This window comes from Eumetopias jubatus, unplaced genomic scaffold, assembly GCF_037043125.1.
Source record: "Eumetopias jubatus isolate StellerSeaLion01/CBP00866 unplaced genomic scaffold, mEumJub1_p1.0 scaffold_4, whole genome shotgun sequence".
NCBI classification, from domain to species: Eukaryota; Metazoa; Chordata; class Mammalia; order Carnivora; family Otariidae; genus Eumetopias; species Eumetopias jubatus.
The window spans coordinates 23,137,326-23,149,500 of NW_028274810.1; the positions used below are offsets into that span (position 1 = coordinate 23,137,326).

General features: G+C 35.2%; 1 protein-coding gene across 1 annotated transcript in view; it reads right to left on the bottom strand.

Annotated features, from left to right (window-relative positions):
- The window catches only part of AGL (amylo-alpha-1,6-glucosidase and 4-alpha-glucanotransferase), a 77,124-nt gene that overhangs the window by 46,234 nt on the left and 18,715 nt on the right, over positions 1 to 12,175 (bottom strand). The window contains exons 6-12 of the mRNA XM_028102148.2: positions 6,746 to 6,927; positions 6,468 to 6,579; positions 3,050 to 3,176; positions 2,598 to 2,700; positions 2,416 to 2,513; positions 1,621 to 1,760; positions 191 to 378 (exon numbers count right to left, since the gene is read on the bottom strand). Coding sequence (XP_027957949.1) covers positions 191 to 378; positions 1,621 to 1,760; positions 2,416 to 2,513; positions 2,598 to 2,700; positions 3,050 to 3,176; positions 6,468 to 6,579; positions 6,746 to 6,927 — 950 coding nt within the window. The remainder of the gene's footprint in view (positions 1 to 190; positions 379 to 1,620; positions 1,761 to 2,415; positions 2,514 to 2,597; positions 2,701 to 3,049; positions 3,177 to 6,467; positions 6,580 to 6,745; positions 6,928 to 12,175) is intronic.

The following is a 12,175-nucleotide window of genomic DNA, read 5'->3' on the forward strand; positions in this document are numbered from 1 at the left end:
GCCCAGTATTCCATAACAATCGCATCAAAAGGTTTTGTTAGAATTGAGAAGTTATGCCCAAGTGTTAAATACTACCACCAAATCAATGCTGGTGTCTAATTAGCAAGAGGAAACATGTACTTGCATATTTTATTTGAGGAAAGCAAGGAAAGAATACTACATTTCTTTGCTTAACGTAGATGAATTGTACCTCGGCTACATGAAGAGGTGTTGAGTGGCAGTTATCAAGACGCACTCCCTGGAAATAAGTTGCAGTTATTTCAGTGTATTTTTTCATGTGTGCCCAGAGAAAAGGACAGTCTTCTGGTTTATTGCCATAGCGTAATTTAACGCTGTCTCCCCAGCAAATAAGTTCTCTCCTTAGATAAACTTCTGAGCCTGTTAAGAAAGGAGGTTGCTTTCAACGGTTCAAGAAATAACACGAAAACATTTACTTCAAGGAAACATCATTGTTTTTAAATCACATTGACTATTTCTACCACAAACCATATTTTGGTTAAAATTATGTCTAAAATGGTATGGGTATCTAAATCTATAAAGCTTAAAAAATTAATATTAATTTATATCTCATATCTATTTTGCTAAAATTCAACCTGGAGTCTCCTAGAAATGTGTACTTAGTGTAAAAAAAATCAAGTTCCTTCTTTTAAAGGAAATCAGTTATAGTAATATCACAGGCCCTTTGAAGACAGCGTTCTACCAAAAACATTTCTTCTTTAAAGATTTATTTATTTATTTATTTATTTATTTTTTTGAGAGAGAGAGATAGAGAGCATGAGCGGGAGAGGGAGAAAGAGAGTCTCAAGCAGACTCCCTGCTGAGTGTGGAGCCTGATGTGGGGCTCAATCCCACAACCATGAGATCATGACCCAAGCCAAAATCAAGAGTTGGATACCTAACCAACTGAGCCACCGAGGTGCCCCTCTGTCCAAAACATTTAAAACCATGTTTCCACCTCATTACTCATTTTGGCACTAGTTACATTAAATCCACAGCATACAGTAGAATGCCTTTTTTCATTTAGAATGTCTAGAAAGGAAAAGGCAGAGATACTTAAACCCAAAGTACATTCTTTAAAAAAAATAGATTTTTGAATTAAATTTAAAGTCATTCAAAAAGACTTCTAAATGTTGAAAAACATATTGATGGGTCCCCAGCAAAATTCTTTCTGGCAAAGAAACAGCTGTAGAAAAATAAAATGCTAGGAGTGAGAGGGGGAACCTCAAATTAGTTTCTAGTGTAACTGCTATTCAAAACCTTAATACTGCTCTGGCTAATGAATGAAAATATCTCTTATGGCAATATAATTGTAATAGCAGTGGTTTTAAATGTATTTTAAAAATGCAATAGATTAAATTTTTAACCATAAAAAATCTTATGCAGAACCATAATATAAAATAGATAAAAGCCATTCTAGTTGAGCGTATAAGGACTAGGAGGGGAAAGGAAAAGATGAATCCCATCCTTCTCTTCTCTCTTGAACTGTATGCACCTCTGTGATAAAATAGTTTAAGAACTATTAGATTAGTGGGGAAAAAAGTCAACGAAACAGTTTATATTTTGAGCTTGCTGTAAACTTTTCTTTCCCTATCCACAGAGAAGTTAACAAAAATGACGTACCAGGTTCAGCAAAGTTTCGAAGGGGATCATCTCCCATTACCCATCCATTATGCGCCATCAGAAAACAAGCTTTATTTGGGTTATGAATCATAGATTCTTCTGCGGAGAGGGTCATTTCTTCAAATGGGTATGTAAAATATCTATGGAGATGCAATTAAATATTAAATCCATATAGAGAGATTCTTTGGAGAGAATTTAAATTAGTCCTATTAAAATTAAACCTCCTCCCTCACAAAGAGAATAAAGATTAGTTTTACACTACAGGAAATAAACTTTGTTATAGGTCAAAAATCTCCAGAAGACTTTCTGAGTAAATCTACTAAGATTTGAGAAATGGAAAGTCAGCATTATCGCATTATCTGGTTAACATTTTAAATAATAAATTTAAAAATCTCATAAAATTACTAAGAAAATCATTGAAGTATTGATGTTACTTTGCAAAAGCTTTTACTACACTTCAGTTGCCTAATCTATGCTGCACATTACCTACAAGATGAGGAGCTAAATGCTGGCTCAATTTATTTAACTTTGGAATTTACTAGTAAGTATGTAGTCCTCCAGAAACATTAATGTAATCATTGTAAATTGATTCATACTGATGATAGCTTCTTTAAGGACTGGCCTAACAAAATTAATTAAATTAACCCTAGTTACCAAATCAAAACTTCTATTTCAATTTAAAAATGTACTGAAGTCACACATTGAAGGAAACACTCAGATTAATTAAAAAAGTTAAATGCAATTTTTAATTTTTAACCTTTAATAAGAAATGAGAAGAAAACAAAAATGGAATACCTGGTAACTAAAGGATGTTTTCTAGTGACAGGTCCTAATTTAGGGCCATGGCCAGCCAGACGTTCATAAAACACATTTCCCAAAAGGCAATTAACTGCCTGGAACACATTAAATTATATAGGTCAGTGAAAACAACAACATTAAGACTCAAAGAAAAACAGCAGTTCAAAAGTAGGTGAAACCTGTTCCTGATGATAGTTCATGAGTTGATGCTTCTCTGAATTTAACTCCTCAATTCTCTTATGGAACCAATTACAGCATTCATCAATTGCAGCTGGGCCCTTGCTAGAGCAAAGAGAACAATACACACTGAATATTTAATGGTTTTAAAATTCTACATTTAAAAATTTTCTAACAAGGGTCATAGAAACTTTATTTATTTATTTGAAACTTTAAACATATTCATCAGGATCTTAATTAATGCTTGAAGATGTTTTTCAACTGTAAAAAATTTTATATACACATATAGGACCATGGTCCACCACACCGAAAAAAGAGGAGAACATCATTCATTTGAACTAGTAGAATTATGGTGAATTACTTTATTTGATTTTCTATTCAGGATTTTACTACTAGCCATAAAGGTTTGTAAGTAATATTATCCTTTATTTCATAGGAAAAATACATAACATACTCATGTGGTATGAAAGTTGCTAGTGCAATGTTCATATCTACAGTACAGCCAAGCCTTTTGTATTCAGGATCCTGAATAATCTTAAGGTGTTCCTTTGGATCAGGTTTGGTTGTTATTTTCCTATTTTCTGAAAGAAAGAAAGATGATATCTTAAGTGCAAATATCCACAAGGAGATTATAACTGTTACTGATAACCAAATTTTTAGTTTACAATTTTTTCACAGAAAAATAACATGTTTTTTTACAAGCATCCTTCCTACCTGCCCCATCTTCCTGCACACCACCTAACACACACACACACACACACACACACACACACACACACACACACAGAAGGAGGGGGAGAGAGAGATCGGAAAGAAGAAGAACATTATAGAAGAAAAACACAGGGATTCTTATCAGTTCACGCCCTGCACCACTTTTCTGCCTTAGTCAGCATTCTCTTACTACAATTTTTAGGGCATTAAGATGTTGGTGGTACAATTTTCCTTCTAGGTGTTACCAAATACACTAATATTAGGAGTTCTTTTTCTTCAAACATCATTTTCTATTCAAAAGTCTTATTAACAAATTGACTTTCTTTGCATTCTCTGAAAGAAACACAAAAGCTTGTTTTTATACTTTTTTCCTTTTTACCAAGAAGTATATTCCTTATATAATAATAAAAAATGAAAAAGTAAATAAATGTTTTGTGGAAAGAATTTTCATCCCTTTTCTGGAGTGCAGACTGCCTCCACTGGGCTTGATTTTATTAATTTTTTATTAATTATTCTTTTTTAAATTTAAAATCAATTAATTGACATATAGTGTATTATTAGTTTCACAGTAGAGTTTAGTGATTCATCAGTTGCATATAACCCCCAGTGCTTATTACATCAAGTACGCTCCTTAATTGGGCTTGCTTTTATATTAACTAATTAATATCTGGCTTATTCTAAAGAGACCTTGGAGTGGCTTATAAAAGCACAAACAAAATAAGATAAAATATAGATTCTTAAAATTTAGTTTCTGAGGTTCATTTGGAAGAGTAAATATATTAAATCTGCCAATGGGGCATCTGAGTTGCTCAGTGGGTTAAGTGTGTCTGCCTTTAGCACAGGTCTTGATCCCTGGGTCCTGGGACTGAGCCCTGCATTGGGCTCCCTGCTCTGTAGGGACTCTGCTTCTCCCTCTCCCTCTGCTGCCCTCCCCCCACTGCTCATCTCTCTCTCAAACAAATAAATAAAATCGTAAAAAAAAAAAGAAGAAAAGAAAAACCTGCCAGGAAGTGTTTGAAAAAAAGAAAAGCTTATACAATTAGTGTAAATGATAAAACAGTCTTTAGTACTGACAGAATGAATAAAAGGTTACTGGAATAGTATACATAACAAATCCACGTACATTTAGTATATGACTACACTATGACGTCTTAATGGTGTACAACAAATCAGTATAAAAGGATGGATTATCAACTCAATACCATTTTTTGATTAAAAATAAATATATAACACACAAAAATAAATCCCAGGTGTATTGGACATTTATTATTTTTTTAAAAGATTTTATTTATTTATTTGAGAGAGAGAGAATGAGAGATAGAGAGCACGAGAGGGAAGAGGGTCAGAGGCAGAAGCAGACTCCCCGCTGAGCAGGGAGCCCGATGTGGGACTTGATCCCGGGACTCCAGGATCATGACCTGAGCCGAAGGCAGTCGCTTAACCAACTGAGCCACCCAGGCGCCCTATTTATTTATTTTTAAAGATTTATTTATTGACTTGAGAGAGAGAGAGTGTGTGTGTGATGTAGGGAGGGGCAGATGGAGAGGGAGAGAAAGAATCCCAAGCAGACTCCCTGCTGAGCGTGGAGCCTGATGTGGGGCTCGATCCCATGACCCTGAGATTATGACCTGACCCAAAATCAAGAGTCAGAGGCTTAACTGACCGAGCTACATGCCCCTTGAACATTTAAATGTAAAAAATAAATAAGATTATTAGAAGAAAACAGAATTTTTTTAAAGAAAACAATGTTGATGGAAGGTTTTTTCTAAGCATGATGTGAAATTGGAAGCCATAAAAACTGACAAATTTGACTACACTGAAAAAAAAATACCATAATCAAGAGTTAAGAGATCAATAGCAAACTAGGAGGACATATTTGAGGCCAGTATAATAAGGAATCACCAATATTAATAAGTCAATGTGAAAAAGTCAAACAGCCCAATAGAAAAATAGGGAAAGAACATTAATAGACAATTAATGGAAGATCTATAAATGGCAAAGTAACACGTGAAAATGTACTTCACTAATGAGCAAAGAACTACAAATTAAAATAAGGAATGTTTTGCCTGATTGACAAACATTATAAGGATTAATGGTATCTAATGCTAGTGAGGGTTTAGTTAATGATAATGTAAACTGGTACAATTTGTGTTGAAAAGCAACTGGACATATCTATTGTAAATTTATCATTAAATTTGTATACTCTTTGACCCAGAAATTTTATGTCTAACAATTTATCCTGCAGATTTACTCACATAAGTAAAGATAACACATACAAGGATATATTTTCTATAATACTGCTTATAAGGATATAAGTTCTACAAAAGTAAGGGCTTGCTATGTTCACCACTGAATCCCCGTGCCTGGAAGAATGCCTAGTACATACTAGGTGGTTCAAAAGATATGTATTGAATGAATGATGAAAAAACTGGAAATAATCTATCAAAAAGGCTAAAGACTGGCTCAGTAATAGAGCATGTGACTCTTGATCTTGGGTTTGTGAGTTTGAGTCCCACCCTGAGTACAGATTACTTAAAAATAAAATCTTAAAAAAAAAAGCTTAAGGCCACCTGGGTGGCTCAGTCAGTTGAACATCCATCCGACTCTTGATTTCTGCTCGAGTCATGATCTCTGGGTCGTGGGATCAAGCCCCACATTGGGCTCTGCATTCAACAGGGAGTCTGCTTGAGATTCTCTCTCTCTCCCTCTCCCTTTCCCTGTGCCTCTCCCCCCACCCTGATGCTCTCCCCCTCTCTCTTAAAATAAATAAATAAATCTTAAAAAAAAATAAAAACAGGGTATTGCTATCTAGAGGTTAAAAGCTACCTTTGGCAGATGCAGTAATCTGCTCTACTTACCTCTCATTCATGCACTTAACAAACACATATTGAGCTCTACTATATTCTGAGTATTGTGCTAAGAAACCAATAGTAAGAAACAGTCCCCAAGGGAAATAATTATGTTATGTATTATTATGACATGCACTTTAGATATCTCTGCTAATTCTCAGATAGCTTCTAGGACGACAGTTTATAGTAACACAAATATATAATAATAACAGATTTAATAATGTCTTAACCAGAGAAAAGAAGGGTTATCCCTTTAAGGGTAAGAATAAACTTCTTAAAATTGCTAGGAACGTTTTAATGTATATCCTTTACCTTGTGTAAGAAGTCCTCTAAATTGCTCAACTGCTTTGTAAACGTCTACTTGGAAAAATTCCCAGAGTTGAATCTTTGGAAAAATATCCTCCCAAATTATTTTTCGAATGCACTGAAAAATTTCAATAGTTAAAAAAATACACATTTAAAATCTTTTCACTAAATATTATTTATCAAATTTAAGATAGACTCTAAATAATTTTCAACCATACATTTACTTTGTACTTTAGAAATTTTGTTAATCTGTTTTAGTGTGGTAATCCTCTATACATACTGACATTCATTTGATGATCATTTTCAATCAAAGCAGGTACTCCTTTTTCTTTGTATTTCCCTTCTGCAACGTCACAGGATAAATGCCACAGTGCTCTGTCTAAGACCCAGGCAGGTTTTAAGTGTGGAGAATTTACAAGGTTATATGCACTTTCTGGATGTTCCTGGATCCATCTACTATTAGCAGCTTAAATAAAAAGGAAACATAAAGGAATATCTTGTAATTAAAGTGAAGTTAGTATCTATGTTAAGTTTAAAGATGAAACAAAATATCAACATCCACCACTCATTTTCTTATATATTAGACATCAATACTTAAATATTATATTATAGAAACTATATATTATATATTCATGTTGTATTTTATATTAAATATTTGATATTAATTTAAAATATTTATCATAATTTATGATACTGTAATGTGAAAAACATTTCTTGGTTGTGGTGTCCTGTCATCCACTTCACCATACATTTTTCTTTTCTGTTGTAGGAATTTTTAATTGTTGTAAGATGCAACACTGACTTATTAACACCCCTGTAATGACATGTTTACTATTGTGAGAGTTAAGAAGGGCCTTGTCCTTGGTCCATTTTGACAGTCAACTACAGTTTGGAACATTCCTTCTAAGCCTGAAAAACATCTTTCCTGCAAGCCAGACAGGGCTTCTGCCCAACCTTCAGAACTCAGAATGTCATTTACATCTTTTTTCCTAATCATTTCTTCCTATATTTTTGGGGGGGCAGAAGGGGTAGGGAGGTGAGTTTCCTTCCTCTGGATCTTTAAATATGATTGTATCTCCCTAAGGCTACGAATACAAATAAATACATGTCCTACTCAAGCACAGTTATTTCTCTGACTTCTGTAGTCTATTAGTATCAAGACCAAATGTCTAGAAAATCCAACCTGAATCTGCTGCTTCCACTTTGTCCCCACAGTCTTGTTCCTTTTCCCACTGCGATCTGCTGCGGCGTCTAGCACTCCACTGACATTACTCTAAGCCTCCGAATCATGAGATTTAGTGCTACTTTCTCAACTTTATCTGTTTAACCTCTGTAACGTTTGCCATTACTGATTATTCCTTCATTGATTTATAAAATACTTCTTTGATTTACAAAAGGTATCCTTATTTTGGTGGTTTTTTTATTTTTCCTTCTCTCTTTTGGTCCTTCTCATTTCCGCTAAACCTCTGAGGGAGGTTTGCTACATCTTAGTCCTTCTCTTTCTTTGAACATGTCCTTCCTCATCTCACCCACTCTTCTTAGTACTCACATCTCAAACCAGTCCCAGCTCCAGCCAAGGCCCAGGCACATCTACCCAAGTATTTGATGGGTAGCACTGCCTGAGGACAGCATGTTAACTCAAAATCCATTCATATGTTTGCATCACTCAGAATGTGATCTGTCCCAGGCACTATTCTGGGAGATGGATATTCTGCAGCAAAAGTGAGCAAGGCTCCTGTCCTCACGGAGCTTTTTCATTCTAGAGAGGTGGGTTTGTTTGTTTGTTTGTTTGTTTTATTTTATTGTGCTTAGATAATTCTGATGGAAGAAAACTCAGTTCTCTCACAGGCAACCTCTTTGTATAGCTAATCTTGAATAGTTAATAAGATACATTATTTTAGTAAGACTGATAAAAGTGAGGTTGAGAAATTGCTAAAAGAAACATACTTAAAGAACAAGGGTGTAGCTTACATCTTATTATGCATTTGTATCAGTAAGTTCAGAATCAGAATCAGAGGAGTTCTGCCAGGTATTCCAAGTATTTACAACATTAAAGAATATTTGTTTTAATTTTTAAGTAAAAAATTAAAGCTATACATATTCTGTTTCATCTTTAAGATAGAGTAACGCCCCTGAATTTATACTGAGGAGCCTGAGTGGTCAATATACATGGAACAAAAAGTAATAACAACTGTTGAATACCTACCATATACCAGTTAAATATATTAACTTATTAATCCTCATGTCCTACCACATTGTGTAGGACATACTATTGTGTTTCTTTAACAGATAAGGAATTGAGGCACAGAGAGATAAGTAACTCAGACAAAGTCATACAGGCAGGAATGAATTTGGGCAAGTTTCTTCAGAACTTGCAGTCTTAACCAGATGAATGTGTTCATGCCTCATTCACTCAGCTGAGCACCATTACAATCCTTACAGAGTTTAAAAATCATGATTATTTTAGTTTCAGTAATTTATTTAGTAAATAATGTAGTATATAATTTATTTATATCTATAATGAACACTTGGATGAAGACAGGATACATAAGAAACAGAGATGTTGTAATAACAGTTAAATTAATAATTTTCCAAATCCAGATCAAGCTGGGTTTTCCCTAGATTCATCATCATAGTTATTAGAATTCAAGATGTAAGAGAAAAATGTAATGATAATTATATCCAGTTTGGATTTTCATTTATTAAGAATACTAAGGCTACCCTAATTTTTTAAATGGTAAAATCCTGAAAGTTTGTTATTTTATTTTTTTGAAATAATCAAGTGTAAAATGAAGGAATTCTAAACATTAGCTAATAAAGTATTTTTTTCTAATTCTACATGAACGAGAAGTCAAACCAAACTACATCTTAATATATACGGATTTCTAAAGTGGTGCAGTGAGGAACTTAGCAGACATTCTCCCCAGCAGAACTGTAATTTAAATAGCAAAAATTATAAAATATAATCATTTAAAGTCTCTGGAAATTGTCCTAAGGGCATTCAACATATGGACAAACATTTATTCAAGAAAATCTAACTCTCGTCAAGAATGGCAAGTGTCTGTGGCATTTGAACTACGATCTGCTCCCTTAACCCTCCCAACCAGCTATGGGTTAATGGAAGCTCTATGCCAGGTAGGCATGGCCAACATGGAGCCTCCCTCTTCCCACCACTCCCAGTCCGGGGTTACAGTTTCATGCTGGGAGAGGCAGGCTGCCTATGTTTCTCACTTCCTCCAGCCCCATTTTGTAGAAGCTCTATTCCAAGTAGGCAGGCAAAGATAATCTCAGCTCCTTTCCTCCACCTAGTCACCACCCCACCTTGTAGGGTGGACGTCCCTTGCAGGGAGGCCAAGAATACTGGGACTCCAATTGCCCCTGAGAGCTGGAGCTTACTTGTAGGGTGAAGATTCCGCATGGGAAGGGCAAATGAGAAGACCAGGGATTGCTACCTCCTGCCTTGAGTGCCCCAGAATGAGATGGTACTTGGAGAAAAGTGGTCTCATCCCCAGCTCTGGAGCAGTGGCACAGGCGTTCTGCTCAGGGAGAAAGGCCATGAGGATAAAGGGCTCTGCTTCAAAGGACTGAATTTGTTTGGAACAGTGAGTGAAGAATTCCATGTGTAAAGGTGTCATTGAAAATAATGAAGACCCTGGTGGGGAGCAGTTAAGAGAATGCTGGTAGTTCCACGATGTAAGAAAAACATCAGAGCAAAACAAACAGAAGCTTAATAGAGAGAACCAGGGAAAGAGAAAGCAGAGGACAGCCTTCCTGGGGCTGCACCCACTCAGAAGCAATTCTAACAGGACATGGGAAAGACTTGAAAACATTCCTCATATCCCATACAGACCCAACAACATAGGATAACTCACTGGCAAAGGGACTTAAACACAACTTCTACCCAAACATGGAGTGAACACTAACTTACTCTGACCCAGGGCGAATCCTAGGAAGCCAGGCTTAAAAATAAAATCACATTCACCTCTGGCAGTCTGGGAGACCATATATATGCCCAAAGCTGTGTTGTCTCCAAAGCAACCAGAGAGGGAACTTCCAAGCTGCCAATCCTTGATAAATTTTTATCCATCCTTTTACTGTCAACCTGTTTGTATCTTTGTATCTAAAGTGTGTTGCCTGTAGACAGCATATCCTTGGATCTTGTTTTTTCAACTAACTCTGACAGCCTCTGCCTTTCAAGATATAGGCACACCTTGGAAATATTGTGGATTTGGATCCAGACCATTGCAATAAAATGAAAATTGCAACAAAGCAAGTCAAACAAATTTTTTTGGTTTCCTAGTGTATAAAAATGTTATGTCTATACTATTTTGTAGTCTATTAAGTATGCAATAGCATTATATCTAAAAAAGCAATACCTTAAATAAAAAATACTTTAATGCTAAAAAATGCTAACTATTATCTGAGCTCTCAGCAAGTCATAATCACAAATCACTGACCACCATAACAAATATAATGATGAAAAAGTTTGAATTATGAAAAGTTTGGTAAAAATTACCAAAATGTGACACAGAGACTTGAGGTGAGCAAATGCGTTAGAAAAATGGCATCATTAGACTTGTTTGACGCAGGTTGCCACAAACCTTCAATTTGTAATTAAAAAAAAAAAGCAAGCAAACAGTAACTGAGAAGGGCAATAAAATGAAGCATAATTAAACAAGGTTTGCATTACTTTAAAAATTCCCTAGATCTCTGGCTTACAAATTTTTTACTATGCTGAGTGTGGCTATCTTTGTTATATTATCTAAAGTACACTGAGCTTTAGGATGTGTAGATTAATTTTTTTAAATCAAATTTTAAAGGTTGGGAAGTTTTCAGCCATTACTTCTTCAAGTGTTTTCTCTGTTCTTTTCTTTCCTCTCCTTCAGGTATTTCCATGATGCATGTTGGTGTGGTTCAAGATGTCCCACCTTTTACTGGAACTCTGTTCATTTTTATCTTCTTTCTTCTGATCTTCAAAATGTATAATCTCTGTTCACTGATCCTTTATTCTGTCAACTCAGATATAGTGCTGAATACCTCTAGTGAATTTTTAATTTTGGTTATTTACTTTTCAGCTCCAGAATTCCCATTTGGTTACTTTTAAAAATTTCCATTTACTGATACTCTTTATTTGATGAGGATATCATCATCATATCCTCCCCTTTACTGCTTATAACCTGGTTTCTTTTAATTCTTTAAATATATTTATAATAGTTGCTTTGAAGTCTATGTTGGCTAAGCATGACATCTAGGACTTATTAAAGGCAATTTCTGTTGCCTGCTTTTTTCTTGTGTATGGGTCACACTTGCTGTTTCTTTGCATTTCTCAATTTTTTGTTGCAAATTGGGCAATTTAGATAACGTACTGTAGCAACTCTGGATATTGAGCCCATTCCTTCCAGGTTTTGTTAGCTGTCTGTTTGTAACTTGGCTAGACTATTTCAGTGAAGTCTATTTCCACTACAGCGTGCAGCCATTGATGTTGCCACTCAGAGGGTGCAGCCATGGCCACGGGCAGTCAGTCTGGGATGACAGTGGTTTTTAGCAGGGTTCTCTTAACTGTCTCCTTCCCTGAACTTTGTTAAACTGCTTGCCTCTGCTGGAATCACACTTAGCTATTACTCTCTTGTGCTATTATTTTTTGATAATAGGCTGGAGCATAAATTACTCCACAATCTGATCCAATTAAATTTGGACTCCTTGGCAGGGATAAT